General features: G+C 42.7%; 1 protein-coding gene across 1 annotated transcript; it reads right to left on the bottom strand.

Moving 5' to 3' along the window:
• Positions 1-35: 35 nt before the first annotated feature.
• ammecr1 (AMMECR nuclear protein 1) lies at positions 36-19,187 on the bottom strand. Its single transcript, XM_083665097.1, has 6 exons — positions 17,817-19,187; positions 11,458-11,568; positions 7,269-7,383; positions 5,923-6,013; positions 5,728-5,824; positions 36-5,460 (listed from the first exon to the last, which is right to left on the bottom strand). Exons 1-6 carry the CDS (start codon positions 18,263-18,265, stop codon positions 5,346-5,348), a joined length of 978 nt encoding a protein of 325 aa, XP_083521223.1. The 5' UTR covers positions 18,266-19,187; the 3' UTR covers positions 36-5,345.
• Between the last annotated feature and the right edge of the window lie 1,071 nt (positions 19,188-20,258).

Genomic DNA, 20,258 nt, shown 5'->3' with positions numbered 1-20,258 from the left:
AAGAAAACACCACACAGTCTTTTTTCTCTTTTCAATTGGTTTTGTAATTTTTTTATTGGATAAATGATTTTAAAAGGTAATAACAATGTTTAAAACTACATTATCATGTCCACAGCCATTGCTCACATACCCACTGATAACCCATCTATATAGATTTTCTCCCTCCCCACACATTTTTTTTAAAACATTTTCATATTTTTTTGGAGCCATACTATCATAATAAATGCCCATTTCAAGTCTCATCACACTAACAGCAATTCAATGGTGAAGGAAGGAGGATCTAGCTCTACAGGGGAGGTTTTTATTATTTCCCATTTCATATTATTCCATCAACATTTTCAAGTTACTAAAGCAGGGAAAGAGAGAACCAAAAAAAATGAAAGTAGAAGAAATAAAAGTGGGGTATGAGGGGTTACACCAGGCAACCCCACTGCCCATCATGCCACCGCAGCAGAGACTGTCACAGCATCGCGACACGTCTCTGATCTCGGCGTTTTTCAATTTTCAGAACATAGAAAACCACTAAAATAATTTAGAAACTAGATCCAAAATATCTTTTTTGAAAAGAATTGATTTAGATGTACAAAAACAGTCATTTCATTTCCTTTTTTTTCTTTTTTTCTGAAAGTAAATTTTCTTATAAAAGTTCCAAACACAAGTTTATTGTAGTTCTTATTTCATTTATCATTATTATTATTATTATTATTATTGATTCATTTATTTATTTATTTTCTGTATATCTATCAGTGCGATTGTATACCAGTGCAGCTACTGGGTCCAGAGTAAAGAAAAGAGGCTTTTTCATCTTTAATGGCATAAAAAATAATGAGAAACTTATCTTTTATATAAAGTATAACTGCTGGTCTTTAGGAAAAAACACATTTAGAAACCCATAAATCTAGGAGGCACGCTATGGGGTTCTCTTTTTTTTAAAATAATAATAATAATAATAACAACAACAATGAAAAAACAAGTGACAACAATAACAAAATTTAAAAAAAGTGTGCAACCACATAATTTGACTATCCTCGATGCCTGGTAAGGCTTCACAGACAGAATCAATTAAAATAAAAGGTTGCTAAAGAAATCAAGACAAGTTAGAAATCGTACAAAAAACAGATTAAAAAAGAAAGAAACAGACAGAAAAGGAACATTTTATCTCTTGCAGGGGTGTTTTTTGGAAGGACAGGAAGCCAGGCCTGAAGAGCAGCATTTGGACATGGCCGGAGGCATCTTTGGTTCGTTCGAACATACAGGGAATATGAGCTTAAGCATTCCACAAAATATATATGCATACATATACAAGGAATGCTGGGGCTAAACCCTAACCCTGGTATTGAACCAAAAGACAATCTGTCATGATAAACTAGAAAGGCCTTCATACTTTATGCTAGTGGTGTCAATTTTAACAATGGGTTAAAAAGTCATGGGCAAAAGTCAATGTTCCTTTTGAAGGATACCTACAAAATTGTACCACATTTGACTGAGATTCAAAGGCAACGCATTATGAATCTTGACTTTAGACAGGAGGTTCTGTAAGTGAAAGTAAAATGACATTTAATTACATACATTGAAAAGTGATTCATGAATGAATGAATGATCACCAATGATTTCAGTCACATGTCATACAATATTGACGTAAGCATCCTGATGACCTCGGCATTCACTTGTCTGGCTGTCACTGACTGCAAACTGAACCAATCGATGCCAAATCACAGCATGGCCTGTAGCTTTAAGAAACCACTTTGATGGAAGGGATATTACATGCATGACAATACTCAATGAGGCCGCTAACACACTGGACATTCTGTAAGAGGTTGTGGGAGCCAGAGCTAAGTGACAGCCTTTGACCACATCACTTTTTCTTTTCTTTTGCAATTAATCAAACCCATGGTTGAGGATAAAGAACAGGACAATTATAAAAACTCACAATTCAACACATTGGGTAAAACATAAAGTGTGCTTTTAAAGGGGACATTCAGTCCTAGGGTGGGCAGGGAAGGGGTCCTACAACAGGAAGAGGAGTGATGACAGCCCCCCCCCCTTTACTGACTCTGGTCCCAGCCCAGGAGAGAATGCCCCCTTTTGATGCCACTATCTACTGAACGACAGACTACACCTTTAACCCCCAGGCCATGAGGCAGGGTCAGGGAGTTGGGGGGTAGGTAGGGGAGGAGGTTGTGTGTGACTTCTTGTCCTTTCAAACCTGCAGGGTGTTGACTTACACTGGTAGGAAAAAAACACCTGTTGAACAGATCTGCATATATCAAGGATAATAAGTCTGATATGATCGATGAGTCCGCATGACCAGTCACGAAACCCGCGACCGCCCCAACATGAGGTCAGATAGCACCATTTTATTTATTTTTTTTCTCTCTCTTTTTTATGATTTATAAGCCGTAGATCAAGCATGTTATGGATTAAACCATGTAGGTCTCATACACATACATACATGCAACCAAAATGTATTGCATATGTGTATACATATAGCAGACAAGTATGTAAAAGAGTGGGGAGGACTTGGTTTTGCAGCAGAAAAATTCAGGTTGTGCTGTATCTAATGGACCAGAAAATGGGTGCCTGACTGTTCAGCTGAGGAAACATTCTCTAAGTGTTTAGCTTGTCCTGTCAGTACTGAAATGATTGAAAGGCCGTCCAATCATTAAACAGGGAACCACACTGAAAAAAGACAATTAGAACAATAATATCTTTGATACTGTACATCTAGATATGAACCGTTATAATTTGAGTGGTCTTATGTCCCAAAGGAGACATTATGAGGTAAGTTGGGTTTTCTATGAGAAGGATTCCCACCTGCCTTACACTGTAATAACGTGTACATATACTGCAGTATCTGAGGTTAACTACTATCTGAGGGAACGATCTGTCTTTGCCTTCACTGCCCTGTGGGTTAAGGTTGGGGGTTAAACAGCAGTACAGTTCAGTACGGGACAGAGGAACATTCAGGGCACCATTTTACTGGTCCATCATTTATTAAATCATTCATTAAGGCAACACAACTGAAATCTGGGTCATTTCGGGTTACTGTGGATGGAGTGCCAAAAAGCCCTTAACATTTTTGCATATAAAAAAAGAAAGAAAAAGAATAACCTGTCAGTTGGTAAAGGCTGTTCTAAAAAGATGTTTGTCAAGTACAAGCACCTCTCAAAAATCTCACACAACTCAAATCAAATCTTGAAGATCAAATTCTGTACAAGGGGGGGCATACGGTTATCTTCAACAATGCTTGATAAAAACATTGTAATACCAACTAGCCTACAGTGTGTGGATGTGCCTCACACATATTTAAAGAGAAAATGGCTTCACTGGTCCTTAGACAGATAGCTTGAAAACGTATGGTATTTAAATGTAGGACTTAATTGAATGCAGCTTTTTCAGCCTTTCCGAATTCCCTCTGTATCTCCTCCAACCAATTCAACAATCCACTGCAAAACGGATGACAAAAAAGACCAACTTCCTCAGTTTCTAGTGGCACAAATAGGTTATAACTGGTCCTAAAAAAAACAAGACCTCACCAATCAGGAGAAGAGGAAGTAACGGTAGGGTGAGGTGGACTAAATCCGATGAATACCAGAGATCAGTGTGACAGGGGTTTAGCCGGATACTCCAACACCGCCACAGCAGCTACTAAACACTTGAGAGCACATGAAAGTGCAGTCTTATGGCAACTGTCGTCACACGTAACGTCATCTGCAGATGTAAACATCATTAAACATCATGGTGGCCACATGTACAATTACATCTTACAAGCCAAAGAACATTTTACCACTACCTTCAATTAAAATGCTACGCAACCAGTGGGAGGTGAGGACCCAAATGAACAGATCAGGAGTTAAAACCCTGGTGCTAACACATGCTCACAGATGAAGAAAAGAGCAAGTTGAGAGATATCAGACAGTGAGACTCATGGCCTATGGGTCCAGGTTCCTCAACAAGAAGCACAATCTTTGAGAGGAAAACCAACTTTGACCAAAATCACTGGAGTCATTTGAACTCCAAATAAACATGTAGAGGTTACCGACTAGGGGGGAGCAAAAACCTCAAGCCAACAAATCAACCAACCACTCCTACAAAGCATGCATTCAAGAAGAGAATATGGCTTTTAACAGTTTTAACATGTCCCACTAGACTCCAGTCTCATTCAATGGTTTGTCCTCTCAAACCAAGACCGGGAAAATCAGGATGGAGGCCTTTATCACCCTGCCCTTTCAAATAGAGTTGACAAACCCTCAAGCCCTGTGGACTACACCCACTCAGCCTGTTGCAGAGAGACAAGGAAGAGATAACATCCTCAGAGCTAGTAATATTCAAACTAAATGGCTTCCTCCGCATTCATCTCAAGTTTTAAGAGTTAGGCCAACATAAGAGAAAAAAGGAAAAATAACTGTAAGCTCGAGCCAAACTAATTCGATTCAAGTTTTGCAGGTTTAAATCACAAAACACCATGAACACTCAGGGGTGAATATTAACGGCTCTTCCTGGCATCATGGAAAATATTTTGGCATGATCCAATTCCTAATTCAATCTAGCGGTTTCAATCTCCTGTCGATTTGCACTTAACAACAAACTTTTAACCACACATAGAAAAGCAAACACATGATTGTGAGGCAACGCAATAAAGAACACCAGACAAAACTGGTCACGTGGCATCACAACCCTACAATCTACAATCCCAGGTATATTAGTCCCAATATCTATTCTCATCTACATCCCTACAACAGCTTACAAAGGCCAAACCAACCTTAACAGTCGATCATTTCTTTAGAAGAATCGCAATATAGAGGAGATACAACCTTCCAAAGCTGCTGTTGGCTTGCTACATGATACATAATGTCAGTCTGGCTACTAAGAAAGGATAAAACAGAAAAAGAAACACATTTTCCTAATAAATGGAACACTGTAGCATAGCCTACACAAAATAAAAGCAAGACTAGTCCACCATATATATGACTTCCTTCCATCCACAGAATCAAACCCTGATTAGGATTGTTTGAAAAGAATAAAGTTGACGAAAAATCTAGCAATTGTTTGTTTGTTTTCCCAAAAAATAAGAATAAGGGGTTATAGATATAGATTTATATGCTGCAAAAACTAAACCAATAGGAGGATAAAAAGAAAAAAAGATTGTTGGTTTTTCTCGTCATTATCAAATGATGCTTATTTGCCACCCGTTGCCACATCAACGTCTGGGAGACTGTCAGCATGGCAACGGAAACTATCATCATAAAATGGTACAGTAGTAGAGATAGCTAGACCAGGAGGGGGCGGGCTCTCCTGGGAAAAGGTCCGCGGAGAGGTCCAGTGATTGGTCATGCGGCTCGCTGTCAGGAATAATGGTTGTAGGGGGGTAGAGGGTGCCCGATGCCATTCTGGTAGTGATGATGCTGGCGGTGGGCAATGTATTCAGCATAGCTCATCGTCATCTTCTCGCTACGGTACCTGAGGGAGAGAAGAGGAAGAGGATAGGGAAGTAATATGAATGTCTAAGACACACACCGAGAGAGAGAGAGGGACAGAGGGAGAGAGAGAGAGAGAGAGAGAGAGAGAGAGAGAGAGAGAGAGAGAAGAGAGAGAGAGAGAGAGAGGGGGGAAAGAGAGAGAGAGAGAGAGAGAGAGAGAGAGGGGAGAGAGAGAGAGAATGTGTGCGTGCAGTATCATATCCATGGGAAGTCAGATGGCATCCAGTGTGAGAACAGCCTTTCTTACCTGGTCAACTTAATGGTCTTCCTGAAGTCATTTGTGATGGGAGCTTTGTAGCCTCCCTTTCGTAGTAAGGAATCTATGGTCTGAATGTGGTCCCATCCTGTACAGAGAGGGAGTCCCTTTGAATACCGTTTCTCCCTACTACAAAGATCTTCAGCCACACAGTGATGAAAGAGAAACACAAAACAGTCCACGTACCTTGCTCCTTTGCGACCTCTGGTAGGTAGGTGGCGGTGCGCTTTGATCCTTTTTCATTGAAAAACTCTATCCTAATGCCATGAACACCCACCTAAAGATCCAGAAAAGGGAACGAGAAGGAAGGAATGAGAGACAAAAATCACATCAGTTACCAGGACCAACACAGGGAAACATCTACACACTTTCACAAATGTTCTTAAAATGTTCATAAAACATAACGAACACACATTGAAATACAATCTGTTAAAATCCTTTCTTGTGTTTCACCAGACCGAGACAACTTAAAGGCCCACATTAGTCATTTTGAAATTTTTTAGCTTATACATGACATCCTGGTGCTGCACAATATTAGCCCCCACTGCGCCCAGAGCCAAATATAACCCTCCAACCCCCTACACCGGCTTGTTTTGCGACTGAGTCAAACAACCATTTTATTGAGAATTGTTCCTAGCTATATCTGGTGTTACTTTCCCAAATAGCTCCATGAATGACTCATGTCACCGCTCGGTGCTTCCGTTCATTGAGTTTTATTATTTTTTTAAAGAAAAGCCAGGAAGTGAAATAGGCTGGCATGGGCCTTTAACAGCTACAGTAATGGGGGTGGGGGGAGGGAGGGAGAGAGAATAATAATAAATAGGAGACAAGATGTGGCCCTGGAAGGAAGCTGACCTTAGTCAGGGTGGCTTGGGGGATTGTTCCCTATTACAACCAAAACATGTGGGCGACACATTATCAAACACCTACGTCACCCCCCCTTGTCCACCCCAACCCCCCCTCCCCCCACCTCTTTAGGTCAACAAGGTTACTGCTTACGTCCTCCATGCTTCCAACAGTGAGTTTATGCATGTCTGCCTGCTGCTGCCTGAATCACCCTTGCTGTAGGCTGTCCAGGCTGCAAGTGTCCAGTTCATTTGGATCTGAGAGCTGCCAATGCAGCAGAGCACGTTTCCGGTTGAATTCTCATCTCTACTTCACCCAGGAGATTTCTGACTCAATTACTTAAGAGTTTGTGCACTGTGTACAGACAGTTTAGTGCTCTCCAATGCACTGGGGGCACTCTAAAAATCAGTGGTGTGTGCCGAGTCTAACCACTAGATTCACAATGTGAAGAGATTCTTTAATTGCAACAAAGTAAAATTAAGGTGGTGTTGGAAGTGTGATGTGAAGTTATCTGCCCGTGTGGTTCTCAGATACATACGATTACAGAAGGAGCAGGTGTACATGGAGAGGTGTTTCATGGGTTGAGATCTTTAGTTGTCTGTCTCATTGTACTGTACCCTGATAGTCTGATGATCATGTTAACTCCACCCACAGACCCCCACAAAACAAGGTTTACAGCCTCTTACCTCCCAGTCAAGGTAATCACCAACGTCCTCGAAGTTGGTGAGAAGAGACACTGAGCAGAAGAGGCGTGGCAGCTCATCCCTCGTCATGGGGGGAAAGCGGCTGTCTTTAAGGGCACTGTGGAGACAAGAGCATACAGCCAAACAAAAGGACCATTAGCAAAGGTTTAGGTTGAAGCTGCCCTTACAATGAGCAGCATTGCCTTGAACAAACTGCCGTAACAGTATAAACACAAGAAAATCAGGGACAATGTCTACGTCTACCCAATGTACATTTGCATTTAATCGCCCACTGAGCCACAAGGCCAGCCGCCAGACATTCAGTATTGAGAGGATGAAATCTAGCCTATTTGATAAGTCATTTAAATAGCATTGGCCCATATGTGACATCGTTTGTGTTGCATTTCTGAGCTGATCTAATTTAAGTTGACCTGATGACTCTTGGTTTTGGCTAGACCCGACGGCTCTTCAGTTCCACCCCCACGCCCAACTGTGCCGTGTTCACGCCAACTCTGATTCTCTTTTTCCCCCTCTCTCCCACACTCCACCCTCTCCCTGCCATTACCCCCCCCCCCCCCCCACCCCACTCCAGCACAACAAAAGACTGGAAGCCTTTAACTGCTGCCACCACCTTCCTGCACAAGACATCTCTCTGCCCATGTGGCAGACAACGCTCATGCAAGTCTCCATTGCCCTTAACCAAACACCCAGGAATGATGAAAAAAGCTGTCCATGAAAGCAGAGCACTGTAGTGAATAGGTCTCAACATGAGGGCTAAATTTAAGCATGTAAGAAGCAGTTGCCACAGGAACTACACATACAAAGACTAGCCTTTGGATGACAGCAGTCCAACATAATGGACTGTGGAGAAGGCTTCTGGCTGCACCAATCAAACTACTGTACTCACACATACAGAAGAAGTAGAAGTAGGGACACACTAACCTCTCACCTAAGTGTTTGACAACATTCTGTTGGAGGGTTGGGCGACATGAAATGTTTCTTATTCACAATATTACTCGTGAATATTTCTATTTACACAAATAGAAAATGTCACCATATACGCTAATATCGCTCATAGCTGGAGCAGGATGACATGCCAGCGTGAGCAAAATGAAACAAGGATAAGTTTATATGTTTTAACGCTACATGTGCTTCGCCACGCAAAAAGAGCAGGACACTGCAGTCGTAGCTACGCACATATCTGGAGTTTTAAGCACTTTCACAGACCATCGTCAGTAAGAGAACAATACCACGATATCAAAATATTCAATAATAATAGGCTAATATCAGCCCAACCTCTAATTATACACCACTATATCAAAGTATGGTACTAACTAAAACATGTGGTACAGTATAACAGCATGTGTAAACGGCATCACTAACACCCATGATGTGTTCATAGCATGCTGCTTTCTGCCCAACATGTTGGGGTCAGTGGAGGAGGAGAGTTTTTACGAAGGGTGAAGTGGGAGCATGCATGGAGAAACCAAATAATAAAGCTGTAAAACAGGCTGGTTCACTCTCTGTAGCTCACATGAGAGAACACATTATCTCTCTGAGTAATTGACTTTTCAGGATCTAAGGGTTCGCTGATGGCATGATAACCAAAGAGGACCTGACAAGAGAGCAGATTACCTGACAGCTCAAGCAGAGTGCAGTGTGTGTGTGTGTGGTCTTTATGTGTCACGTAGAATAATAATAACAAACCACAAGGCCACAGCTCAAACACTCAAAGTATTCAGTCTCAAGAGTCTCCAAAAAAAAAAAAAAGGGGGGGGGGGGATTCTACATGCATCTGGTACAAGTACAGATCACTATCATTGAAGGGAAGCAGGGCTGGCAAACCTTTAACCAGACAGGTCTCAATATGGATATGCACATAAACACCACCCATTCTAGGGAGAGTAGCATCTTCACCCCAGTCTCTCATTAAATCAATAAAACTGTGCTTTTACTGAGCCTACCATTGTATTCACATAGGCCTGGCATTGTTTTAACAGTTTACATCATGTTCATGTAATCTACTGTGGAATACTGGAACCACTGACTTGATACCAGACCACTTCTCTGAATGGTGGGCCGTACTGCATTCATCATTCTGGACTCATACAGAGAAAGAGGGTGAACTCATCTGGGCCGTGTCTGTGACGAGCATGGCTGGTGGTTTCAAAGCGGGAGGTCATTTAGTACACTGCCAGCAGCCCTCCTCAACAAGGGCGTTTACTAAAACAAACAGATGATCTCAACCTCTACAAAGTGGCTTGTCTGGACTGAAAGGACAACACATAGCCAAGACATACCACATGTCCTGCAATCCTGTGACAATGTCCTGCTCTCCCTGTAGACACTAAGACTGTTGATGTAGGGTTAAAGAGATTGGCATGATGATGTTATCCCCATCCCCACCTGGAATAAAAGTATGCTGGGAAAACACCTAAAAAATGTAAAATAAAACATACCAGATGGAGACAAAAACAACTGATGAGATTGCTATCTGGATCATCAGTATTTGTTCCAGATGTGAAAGGTTTAGAAATACCAGGTGTAGACTGGGATCTAAAATAAAAGGGGCCTTAGTGGTAAAAAAAGAAAAGAAAAAAAGAAATAAAGTAAATGCAATAGGACAAATGATTAGACCCTCCTAGGACGATAATTAACCTGACCTCCCAAACCTCGTCAGTTAACCGACTTACTGAACCAGGGCAACGAACACACAGCAACGCATGACATTCTTATGTAGCATGTCAGATCACTGGGAAGGAAAAGGTCATGCCGCAAGGCTTAATGTCTCCATAACTCAATGACAGCTAAGGAGACAAACAAGCCGAAGCTTCTCAGCCTATATTTACTTGACTCGCGTGTCTGCTCTGCTCTCACATTCTAACGGCAACACCACCCTGTGAAGCAGCAGCGAATACACTGACGGTGACATTTTGGTTGCAAACTCTCAGCACTCATTTCAAACCTAGGGAAATAATCTTGAATTATTGAATTGAATTATTATTTCTAGAACAAAGTCAGGAGAAGTCAGAATGCCATGGGGGGGGGGGGGGGGCAAATAATCTGAAAACCAAAATCATAGGTTAGCACAAGCCTTCAGCCAGAGAGCAGACATCTGTGTGACTAAATACATGATCAGACAGCTAGTTGTTTCAGTTTTATGTAGGACATGAAGGATATTATTTTTCATCAAAGGAGTATATTGATAACATTACTCTTGGAGGCAAACACCAGAAGGCCCCTCTTTTCACAGAAGTAACCCAGGCCTCCCTAATGACATTAGATCCCACAGAGGCAGGCCAAGAAAGGCAGGGGGGGTGAACAAAAACACCCTACTCTACTGGCATCCTTATCTGGACTCACCTCTGTTTTAGTTCCCAATCACAAAACATCGCCCCCACCCTCCTACCAACTACCAACATTTGAAAAAAACAGTAACTTGATGAACACCATCAAGGTATAAGCTAGGAACATAAACACACTGGTTGAAACTGTTCAAAAAAGACATGTTGTATGAAACATACTAACAATGCATCAGAAAGTTTGACTAATCTTGATTTTTCTTTTTAAGAAATGTTGCTGAAAGGGCTTCTATGTTGTCATCAGGGAAAAAATGAATTAAGTGACATTTGCTGTGACAGCAGAAAACTTGATCTCTCTGACTGTTGCAGTCCATGACCTCCTCTATAGGCCCCAGTGTGGAATCATCCTAGCAACAGTGCTGGCCAATGAGAGGCTGGCAGGAGTCTTAACTTGTAGCCAATGGGAGCCAAGCTCCAGATGTCAGTGTGTAGGCCTATGTGCCTGAGTGTGTGTGCCTGAGTGTGTGTGCCTGAGTGAGAGTGTGTGTGTGTGTGTGTGTGTGTGTGTGTGTGTGTGTGTGTGTGAAAAAGAGCGATAGGGAGAGAGCTTCAGCCCAGCCTTGTGTGCACCCCCTGCCCATTCTAATACAGTATGTTATTTTTTCCTGTCCACCTGCCTCTCCCCTGCTGAGGTATTATGGGCCATTTCCTTACATGATCCAACAGAAACAAAATGGTTTCTCTGATGGTCGGGGGTGTTTTTCAACAGCTGAATAAAAACAGATAGAGGAAAAGTCTGACATTGCAAAGATTGGTTACAGCTGTCAAGCCTGTAAAGACAATGAGGTTGTGGAAACCTTGTTCATGTAAATATGAAGAAAGTGGCTTACCTGGTAAGGGTGTACTCCCTGAGTCCTGAATGCAGGTTCATGGCAGAAAATGTACCTATACAACCCCTCAACCGCTTGTCTCTGCCTATTTTCCATGTGACAAACAGCGGGCTGAAAGAGAAGAGAGACAACACTGGAGTCATTGGAGATTCACAAAGTGAAACCACTCATAGTCTAGGCTAGGTTATATCAACTATTTGAAATTGATCCACTATGAAGTAGACACAAACAATTGTGGTGAGATCAGACACTTCTGTTTCTGATGATTTCCATTATTGATTAAGAACAGGTTCATATCGGGAGGGGGGGGGGGGGGGGGGGGGGTCTTTTACAACTCACAAATTGGCACTGACAGGTATTGACTGACATCACACTCCCCAATAGCCGATATAAGAAGTAAGATCTAATATGTTACTCAGGTGCTCTCTGGTTCTGTTTTCTCTCAAAGCAGGTCTGTAGCTGTTACAGGTTAGACTGTCTGCTAATCATTTCCTTATGGACTCTGCAGCACACATTTTAAGCCTGACTGACCATAGGGAGCCAACATCCATTTCCAAAGGAGAGAGGGGAGCAAGGCAGCAGTGACATTTTGTCTGTGGTATGTGTGCCTAAAGAATGCTGTGCATCGATCATTCCTGCATTCAACCGAAAACTGACACACAGATAGAGTAGTCTACATGTTAAAGACACTAATCTTGCCAACAAAAAAAGCCCAAACCCAAAAGTATAGGCGACAACATTTAAGACGACAACAAAAACAATGAAATCCTTCAATCCAGGGAATAACACTGAGAAGGGTGTCCAATTAATCACCTAAAAACCTTTTCAGCTCCACCGCTTCAACCTCAATTCACCTTAGGAAAAAGTGCCTAATCTTGTTCTATCAATTATCTGAGGATCTCCCAATTCTATTGCCTGACACTGAAAGCTAAACCCTGCCTAGGTTCATACAGCACAGAGTTGTATGATGAGTACCATTACCTTTGTTCAGTAAAGTATTGAGGCAGCACATTCACCTTATGGGTGTAGAAGACTTATGACGTAGAATGACCATCTAAAAAAAAAAAAAAAAAGAGAGAGAGTGCCAGGGAAAGGAAAATAGTATAAAAAGAGTAAACTATTCTTAGTATCACTGCCTTTCTTGAGGTTCATGTATATTTAACAGCGAGGGCAATGAAGGGGAGACGGAGGGAAGCCAGGCAGTGAGGACATCATAGAGCGTGAGGAAAGGAGCTGGCAAGAGGGAATCAGATGGTTCGTAAAATCTGACGCTGTGGCTGAATCTGTGGCTTAAAATCTGTCAACCCGCATCTAAAAATCAACTACTGTCACCACAGGCAGCACTCAATAACTGTCTGAAAAAAAGAACAGTGGACAATCACTTCACAGTGCCCTTTAGTCTCGTAAGAGAGAGAGAGAGAGATGGCGACTGTACAAGATAGACATATTTATCTATATGTCGGAGTGAGAGAGGCATGAACGTAATGTATACATGTGAGAGTAAAAAAACACAAACACAGTGAGATTTATGATGGTCAATTCTAATAAGAAGTGATCTCTGGGATGACAGACTGATCTCCATGCTTAGGGGTGAGGGGCTGTAATGGGTTGACTTCATCAGAGAGACAAGCTCCTCCAGACTGTCAATGAGTCAGGCCACTCCATGGCTTTGCAGCAGAGACCCACCCAACCCCAGAGACTGACGGTTTCAGTCTGCAGCGCCCTCCTTAAGATGGATAGCTTTTAATCTCGCAGAGGAAACTCTTGGCAAATAAGGTGAGCAGCAGCCTGAGAGTCTGTGCGAGCAAAGCCATTAATCTATGAGAAAACAAGGGGCAAAGGTAGGGACAGTCAACATGGGTTGCTGCTGTGACCCCAGCTCACCACGTTTATGGACAGTCTTACATTTCTCTCTGACAAAGGCTGGAGGTTCCATTCGAGATCTGTGAAATTCAGCACCATGCTTTGAAATGTGTCTCATTATTGAACAATATGTTGTAATAGGGGTATTCTATAATACCTTACAAAACAAATGGGCACTTCCAGCCATAAGGTTTCCTGACGTGTGAAAATGGCAGATGCGTTAAGGCCTGTATGCTATGTAAACTCTATGGTGAGTGTTATCAGTGCTTGAGAGAGGGATTATAGGGAACATTTTTGACACGCAGCCAGGTTTGATGGGTTCACTGCATTACAAAAGCCAGACTCTTGAGTCAACATTGATTTCTCTTAATGAACTGCTGATGAATCAATCACACCATGGGGTCTAAGCAAACCAGAGAATCTGTAAAAACCCTGTGGCTGAGTCATCAAAATAGTTAACAGGACAATAGAGCACTGCAGATATCAAAGGAAGGGGGAGGGCGGAGGGTGGGTTTGAACAGCTAGAAAGCAGCCATCTGGTTTACTGTTCAGGTGACACACCCTTGTTGTGGTCTTTGTGTCCTCAAAGTCACAGACCACATGTTAATGAAATGTAAATTATTCCCTGGACTCCTATTACGTGCTCACTATCTAGAGTGCTACCCAGGCTCTTTTCTCACTACTCTCCCTCTCTTGGCTGAGGTCCCATCCCGTGTGCCCATTCTGAGCAGTAATCCCACAGCCTGCCTGCCACATTCTAAAGGGATGTCCTATCACATCACGTGCCACACTGTGACCTTGACGCTTCCACTCAAGCACTCCCCCCCACCCATAGCCATCACTATCCTCACATTCACACACAGAGACCGGCTCCAACCCCCACCTGGATGCTGTATTTTCCTGATGATGAAAGGCACACACATCCCCAACGGTTTCAATGAAATCATTCAAACGTGTGTAAAATGGCATGGTATCATGGATGGATGGCTGGAGGAATGGAGAGCAGTGTGACTCACTCATCATGGATTGATGGATGGATAAATGGAAAGCAGTGTCTGATTGACAATGTGGATTTCATCCCATCACAACGACACCCACCCACCCACACCCACACCCACACCCACCCACCCACACACACACACAACGGCACACAAGTGTTACCATGGAATCCATGGCCACACTTTACATTTACTGCATGCATTTTACTGTGTAATTACAACTAGGCCTATTGATCAGAGACACTCTGTCTGTGTCCACAGGCTTGGTCCTCTGCAGTGCAAAAAGCTTACTCAGTCCATTCATAGCACTTTATATCACAATGCTAGTATTCCTATGTAAATACTACTGCACATACAGTACCATCGAACAAGTAAGCTATTGTACTTAATCATTGGCATTGTTACACTGTGCTTACATTGTACTTAGTGTTCTGGTTAAACTCTGGTTTTTGTAAGTACAGTGTAGCAATGGGTAATTAAAATGCTTGTCACACAGTAATTACAATTGTGTTTACGGTACATGGTCATAAGAGCACTAATGTAAAAGTGTTACTGAATTCACTATGAGAGTCAACTTTCTGCACTGCAGAGGGCCAACCCTGAGGACACAGACAGTGTGTCTCTGAGAAGCACATCAAGCAATGGAAGATTATAAAAGGCTTCGTCAAGCATATTTAACACAACCCAGCTAGACACTTGAATTAGCAAGGAGGCCTAAGCCACACAAAGAGGTCTTGACAGGTGCATACTGGAACAGATACATAGGTGGTGGTCTAGGCCTGTGTCATAAGGGAGGCTAATGTGTTTACATTGGACTTTGTGTCCTGTGCTTCATTCAAAGCTAAATAAATGAAAATAGGTGCCGGAAACACAATACAAACCTGCGGGGGGGGGGGGTACTGCTACATCTGGAGCACAGTTCGTATAGCTACCTCCACACTGCAGACTGACTGCTAAGTAGTGATGACATCACTGCCAGCCATAATCACAATCACACATTGGACTACACAGGCCCAGCGTGTGTTCACACCTCAGGGATTTTTCAGTAAATGCATCATTGCTGTAATGGGTACCATCTATCCCTCCGCTTAGTTGAAATTACAGTCTTAGGACACTGGCATCATACAAACAACATTGACTGTTGATATGGGCAGCAAGTGGAGCTGGTGTTGACTTTGAAATGGACTATTAATAATAGCAAAGCATTTGGGATACAGCGTTCTCCCGAAAATCACTACATCTCGTTTGCTGTTGGAGGAACCTCTCATATGAGTCCTGTGCATTTTGTTCAGAGACAGGAACTCACTACCTTTCCATGGCCAGTTCAAAGTGTTGAACTTGATATCAAATAGCAATTTTAGGTGGGATCTCTCTTTGAGGGAAAGTCAACCAGGGTTGGAAACCACCCACACCCCATCCCATCTGCCACTCTCCTTGGTCTTTCAGGTCACATTTCCCAACATCAGGCAGAACTTTCCCTTGACCCCTAAATCCAGGGACAGTGGGCACATCAAATGGATCAACAGATTAGAGTGCATCATCACCATGGCCCTGAGCACTGGCTGCTTCCTGCTGTCACAAAACACTGATTCAAACAGTATTTCCCTGCATAGTGCTTGGGTGAATACTGGTTTTCCAGACGCATGGAGCCTAGAGACTTGACATGTTAAAACCACACCTTCCACTTCTCCCCATGACAGGTTGTTATTTGTGGTTTAGAAAATATTATTACAAATGCTTTGGGATAGTTCTTTCACTGCAATAAATTAAACCAAAACAAAAATTGTGACATTGTCTTAGAAAGCAATTTAACTTTGCTAGTTGAGCTCTATCACCAGTAACAACAAATAAGAAAAAATATAGTGCTGTTTTTTTTATTATAACAAACCAGCTGGTCATGGGAATCAGGGGAAACTACCTTCAATAGAACAACAGCTACCAGACTTCTCTCACTAGTAAATCTATAAATAGACCTCTAATTCAAGAAATCCCTGCACCTGTAAACTGAGACATGATATCACATGTCCCGCTTTCAACCAATGACTTCACTCCACTGTCCAACATTAATAAGAGGTCCTGAATATAGTGAGTACATTTCAGTGTATGCATTTGTGGGAGAGAAGGAGGCCAAGAGATAGCCTAAAGAGAGATGGGTGGGCCACTGGCCTTCTTTTGCTTGCATATCTCCATATTAGATATTATGTCCTTGTTTTCATATATTATTTTTCTTCAGACTGTATGACAGTTCTTTCATACACTGCAGAAGGGGCCACATATCCAGGTTGAAAATAGGAGATACTGTTTCTGACTCCTTGAGAAATCTTGGCACAAAATGCTGACAGATGATTATTTGAGGCACGTTAGGAGCTAGACAGACATACTCATATTCTGAGGGGGTGGACATTCAATATTACTTACACCGTAGCTACAAAAACGTAAAAGAATTGACACAATGAGTAAAAGATATGTTTCCTACCAATGTCCCTATAATTGATAGTCAACATCCCATGCAAAACAGGCTACATAATCTTACCAAATTATTTAAAATTCAGTGACAATTCAATTAAATGGCAAATAGATGCAAGAGGAAGGTATTAAGCTTGAAAATAAAATGTCTGATTCTAAAATACTGTATTTAGATGTCCTAAATAAATGACTGCCCTGAGTGCTACTCTACAGCCCAGCAGCAGCCGGCCACATTCGCTGGCTAGCTATGCTAACCGATGGATCCATTTACTAGAGTTCGACGTTAAGATGAATGATACTGAGATGCGTCTTTTTCCGAAAACACGTCTGGCTTTGTATTTCCAAGTTGTCTGTGTGTAAGGCGATCACGTTGTGTGCCGTGACATAATTTATGTTTTTCAAAGTTTCTTGAGTTCCACCTCGTCCTTCCCAGCTACAAAGCTTGCTATTATTGCTAGTTAACTAGCTAGCTACCATTTTTCTTTGTTGATTTGCAGTGGCTAGCAGGCAGCCGTATCGCCACCGGGTCTGACTAATCCCTGGAACGACATAAGATAAACATAAACGTTTAATTTTTTTAGACATAACGTTATGTCTAGTATATACATAGCATTTTCATACATTTCCTCAGTGAACAGAAGCTCCCAATAGACAGAAATGCAATTGATTAAAGTGAAACTGTTACAAATAGATTCAACATTCCATGGCTAGGACGTTCCATTCCAGCAACTAGACTACACCACCCAGTGAAAATGTAAACTTGGCTGCATCACCAAGTAAAAGCTGAAGTTAGTAAACTTGAGACGTTTCATTCAAAGTAACTGGCTGGGTAATTTCACTGCAAATATTTAGGAGACGAGATGTAAATCAGTCACTATGGGAGGACACTTCTCAGCAAGTCGCTCGAACGTTTGACGTTCGCTTGCTAGCTGAAAAGACTAGTTTTGAGTAATGTGTGTAACAATATTAGACTAGCCAGGGTAGTTACTTGTTAGCACAGCAGCAGTTGCGTGAAATTAGGACGGGACTTACTAGGGATCGTTTGTAAACCTGGGTGTTCGGGGAGGTTGGTATCCATACAGATGGCAATAAAGCACGTCGAAACAGAAGCAGCACATCTCCGCCGAAACGACCATCTTCCTGCCCCCACTTCCCGAACCAGATCCCGGGCTGAGGTTCGGGGAGAGGCCAGTTGAGTTGTAGCCTCCCGGGGTTGGGGACAACGCGTTGGTGGTGCTACTACTACTACCCCCAGGACCCCCCAGGCCGTTCACTCGGTTAACGTTCCCCGCCGCCACTGTCGAGGAGGAACCAATCCCCAAGTCCGATCCACAATGTCCGGTCCCTGCCACCCCGCTTCCCGCCCCCACCCCGCCAGGACCCCCCGACCCGGGGGATCCCGACAGCTTCTGCTTCTTCACCCCGCAGCACCCGGCCGCCATCTTGGAACAATCTGCACCGACACACCGCTTCCGACCCATCACCGTCACCGCGGGAAGGGTGGGGGGAAACGCCGACCAGACGTAAAAATCCCACTGCGTTAATACGTATGACGGACAATGCTCCACTTTCACTTTTTTTAGTCGGACGAGGTAATAACCAATATGAGGAGACTGCAATGTCACCCTATAGTTGCCTTTAAAATATGCGTGCCTTACGCAAAATCCTTACGCGTTTTCCTTAGGGAGCCAGCTGTGGACCACTTAAAATGTAACGGTTCGATGGATCTCAGATATTTGTCTGGGATACAGGCCCCTTCTTCGGAACACGATACCCACACCAAGGTGATATCACAAAGCAATCTCTCGTATAATGCAGAAGCTCATTCACCTTACTACCCAACAAAGCGACAGTTAGTTGGTTAACAAGACAGTCAGTAGCCAGATGTGGAGCTGACCGCTACTGCACTGCACCCCCCGCAGCACATACACAATCCTTTTTGTGTGGGAGTCGGGAGCTTGAGTACGCAGGACCCATACGCTTCAGCACGAATAGCACATTACGCTCCGGACCATGAAGCTTAACATTACACCAGTTGTTTACTTTCATCCGAACTTCTAGCTAGATAACTGCCCCAATATTGGAGGTCCAAACGTCAAGTCGACGCAGAGTACAATTCTGGCATTTGGCAATGCAGTTTGAGCTAAACAGCGTCAGTCAGCGCCGACTAGGTCATTTCAACACACCCGCAGCTGTTCACATTGCACCTGCATTTTATGGCTGTTCTGGTGCCCAGTTTAAAAAATCTTATTAAACTCAAACGTCATATGTCGAGCTGAAAGTTTGCTGTAGATTTGTTTGGAGGTTGTCATCCGTTTATGGGGATACATTTTTAAAGAGCATTCTATTCCGTTTGTCTGAAATCCTCCGGGTTTAGCCACCCTCGCTCCTCGTCAGACTCACAGCGGCCAGCTACCATTAGCCTCTGTGCTATTGAAAAAACCCTGTGATCAGCTGTGGTCACTGCATTCACCTCCTCGAATACAGGAAATATGTTCCTACGCACAATACGTAGGCTAGTCCAAAAGGGGTGCTCTCATGGGTTGACAAATCGGAATTCTTGATGCGGATTACGCTGAAAAAATGCTGCGTGCGGCTGTCCTCAGTTTAGATCGTTTGATGCCGCCAGACCTCAGCGCGTGATGTTCGATTGACGACTGGAATGAATTGCTAAAAATTAAAACCAAGATAATTCCTCAACATACTCCAAAACCTTTTCTGTCTAGTCTTAAAATTCAATCCAATCGTCCTCTCGCCACCAGGCCACATCTGATGATCATAGCTCTCTCCAAAATGCCTATGGTACTCTTGCAGTTGCAAGGGATGCTCAGATGTTTTAAATTGGATATCATCGTGCTCCTCTCACACTAGAGCTATTTCATAAAAGGGAAACACTTTACATTAAGTTGCCCTATAGGCCTACATGTGTAGTAACATTATAATGAATGTAGTAACAACATTGTATTAACATGTTGGTATCATAGTTAAATACAAGTGGTTTGTGTTATAAGCCTACACAAGTGGAATACCGATCAGTCCTTATTCCACTTATAATAACATAAACGTCTCGGATCCTATATGCAATTACAAACTGTATTTATTTACAACAATTATTCCTAATGCAGTGTAACAGCATGTTGATGTAATGTTGTTACTAACGTTATTAAAGAGTACTACACAGGTACAGGGGCAACATAAATGTGAATGAATTAGCCTACTTTATTCTCAAATATGTTTCACTTGCAGACAGCTATACTCACAAGAACTAAACATTTTTCATCGGCATAAGTGCTTAGAGTGATACCAAGGTCAGAGAGAGATCCTTGCACAAAATTCAGTGTTAGTTTACATCACTCTGCAGATGGGTGGCTTAAAATGGATGACAGTGAGATTTCTCTCAGCTGCGCTAAACAGATTGAGAGACAGCAGGTTTGGGAGAAAACTCAAGAGCCCTGTGAGTTGCTCCATCTAATA

This window comes from Argentina silus, assembly GCF_951799395.1.
Source record: "Argentina silus genome assembly, chromosome: 2".
Lineage (NCBI taxonomy): Eukaryota > Metazoa > Chordata > Actinopteri > Argentiniformes > Argentinidae > Argentina > Argentina silus.
This window is presented reverse-complemented; position numbering and strand designations above follow the sequence as displayed.

What these genes read in the sequence shown, in the direction of transcription:
- ammecr1 (XM_083665097.1), bottom strand. Translation starts at nt 18,265, where the DNA reads ATGGGTCGGAAGCGGTGTGTCGGTGCAGATTGTTCCAAGATGGCGGCC. An exon ending in AGGTTTACAAACGATCCCTA is followed by an intron (nt 11,569 to 17,816) that starts GTAAGTCCCGTC and finishes CTTCTCTTTCAG; the next exon opens with CCCGCTGTTTGTCACATGGA. An exon ending in AAGACCATTAAGTTGACCAG is followed by an intron (nt 5,461 to 5,727) that starts GTAAGAAAGGCT and finishes TCTCTCCCTCAG; the next exon opens with GTACCGTAGCGAGAAGATGA.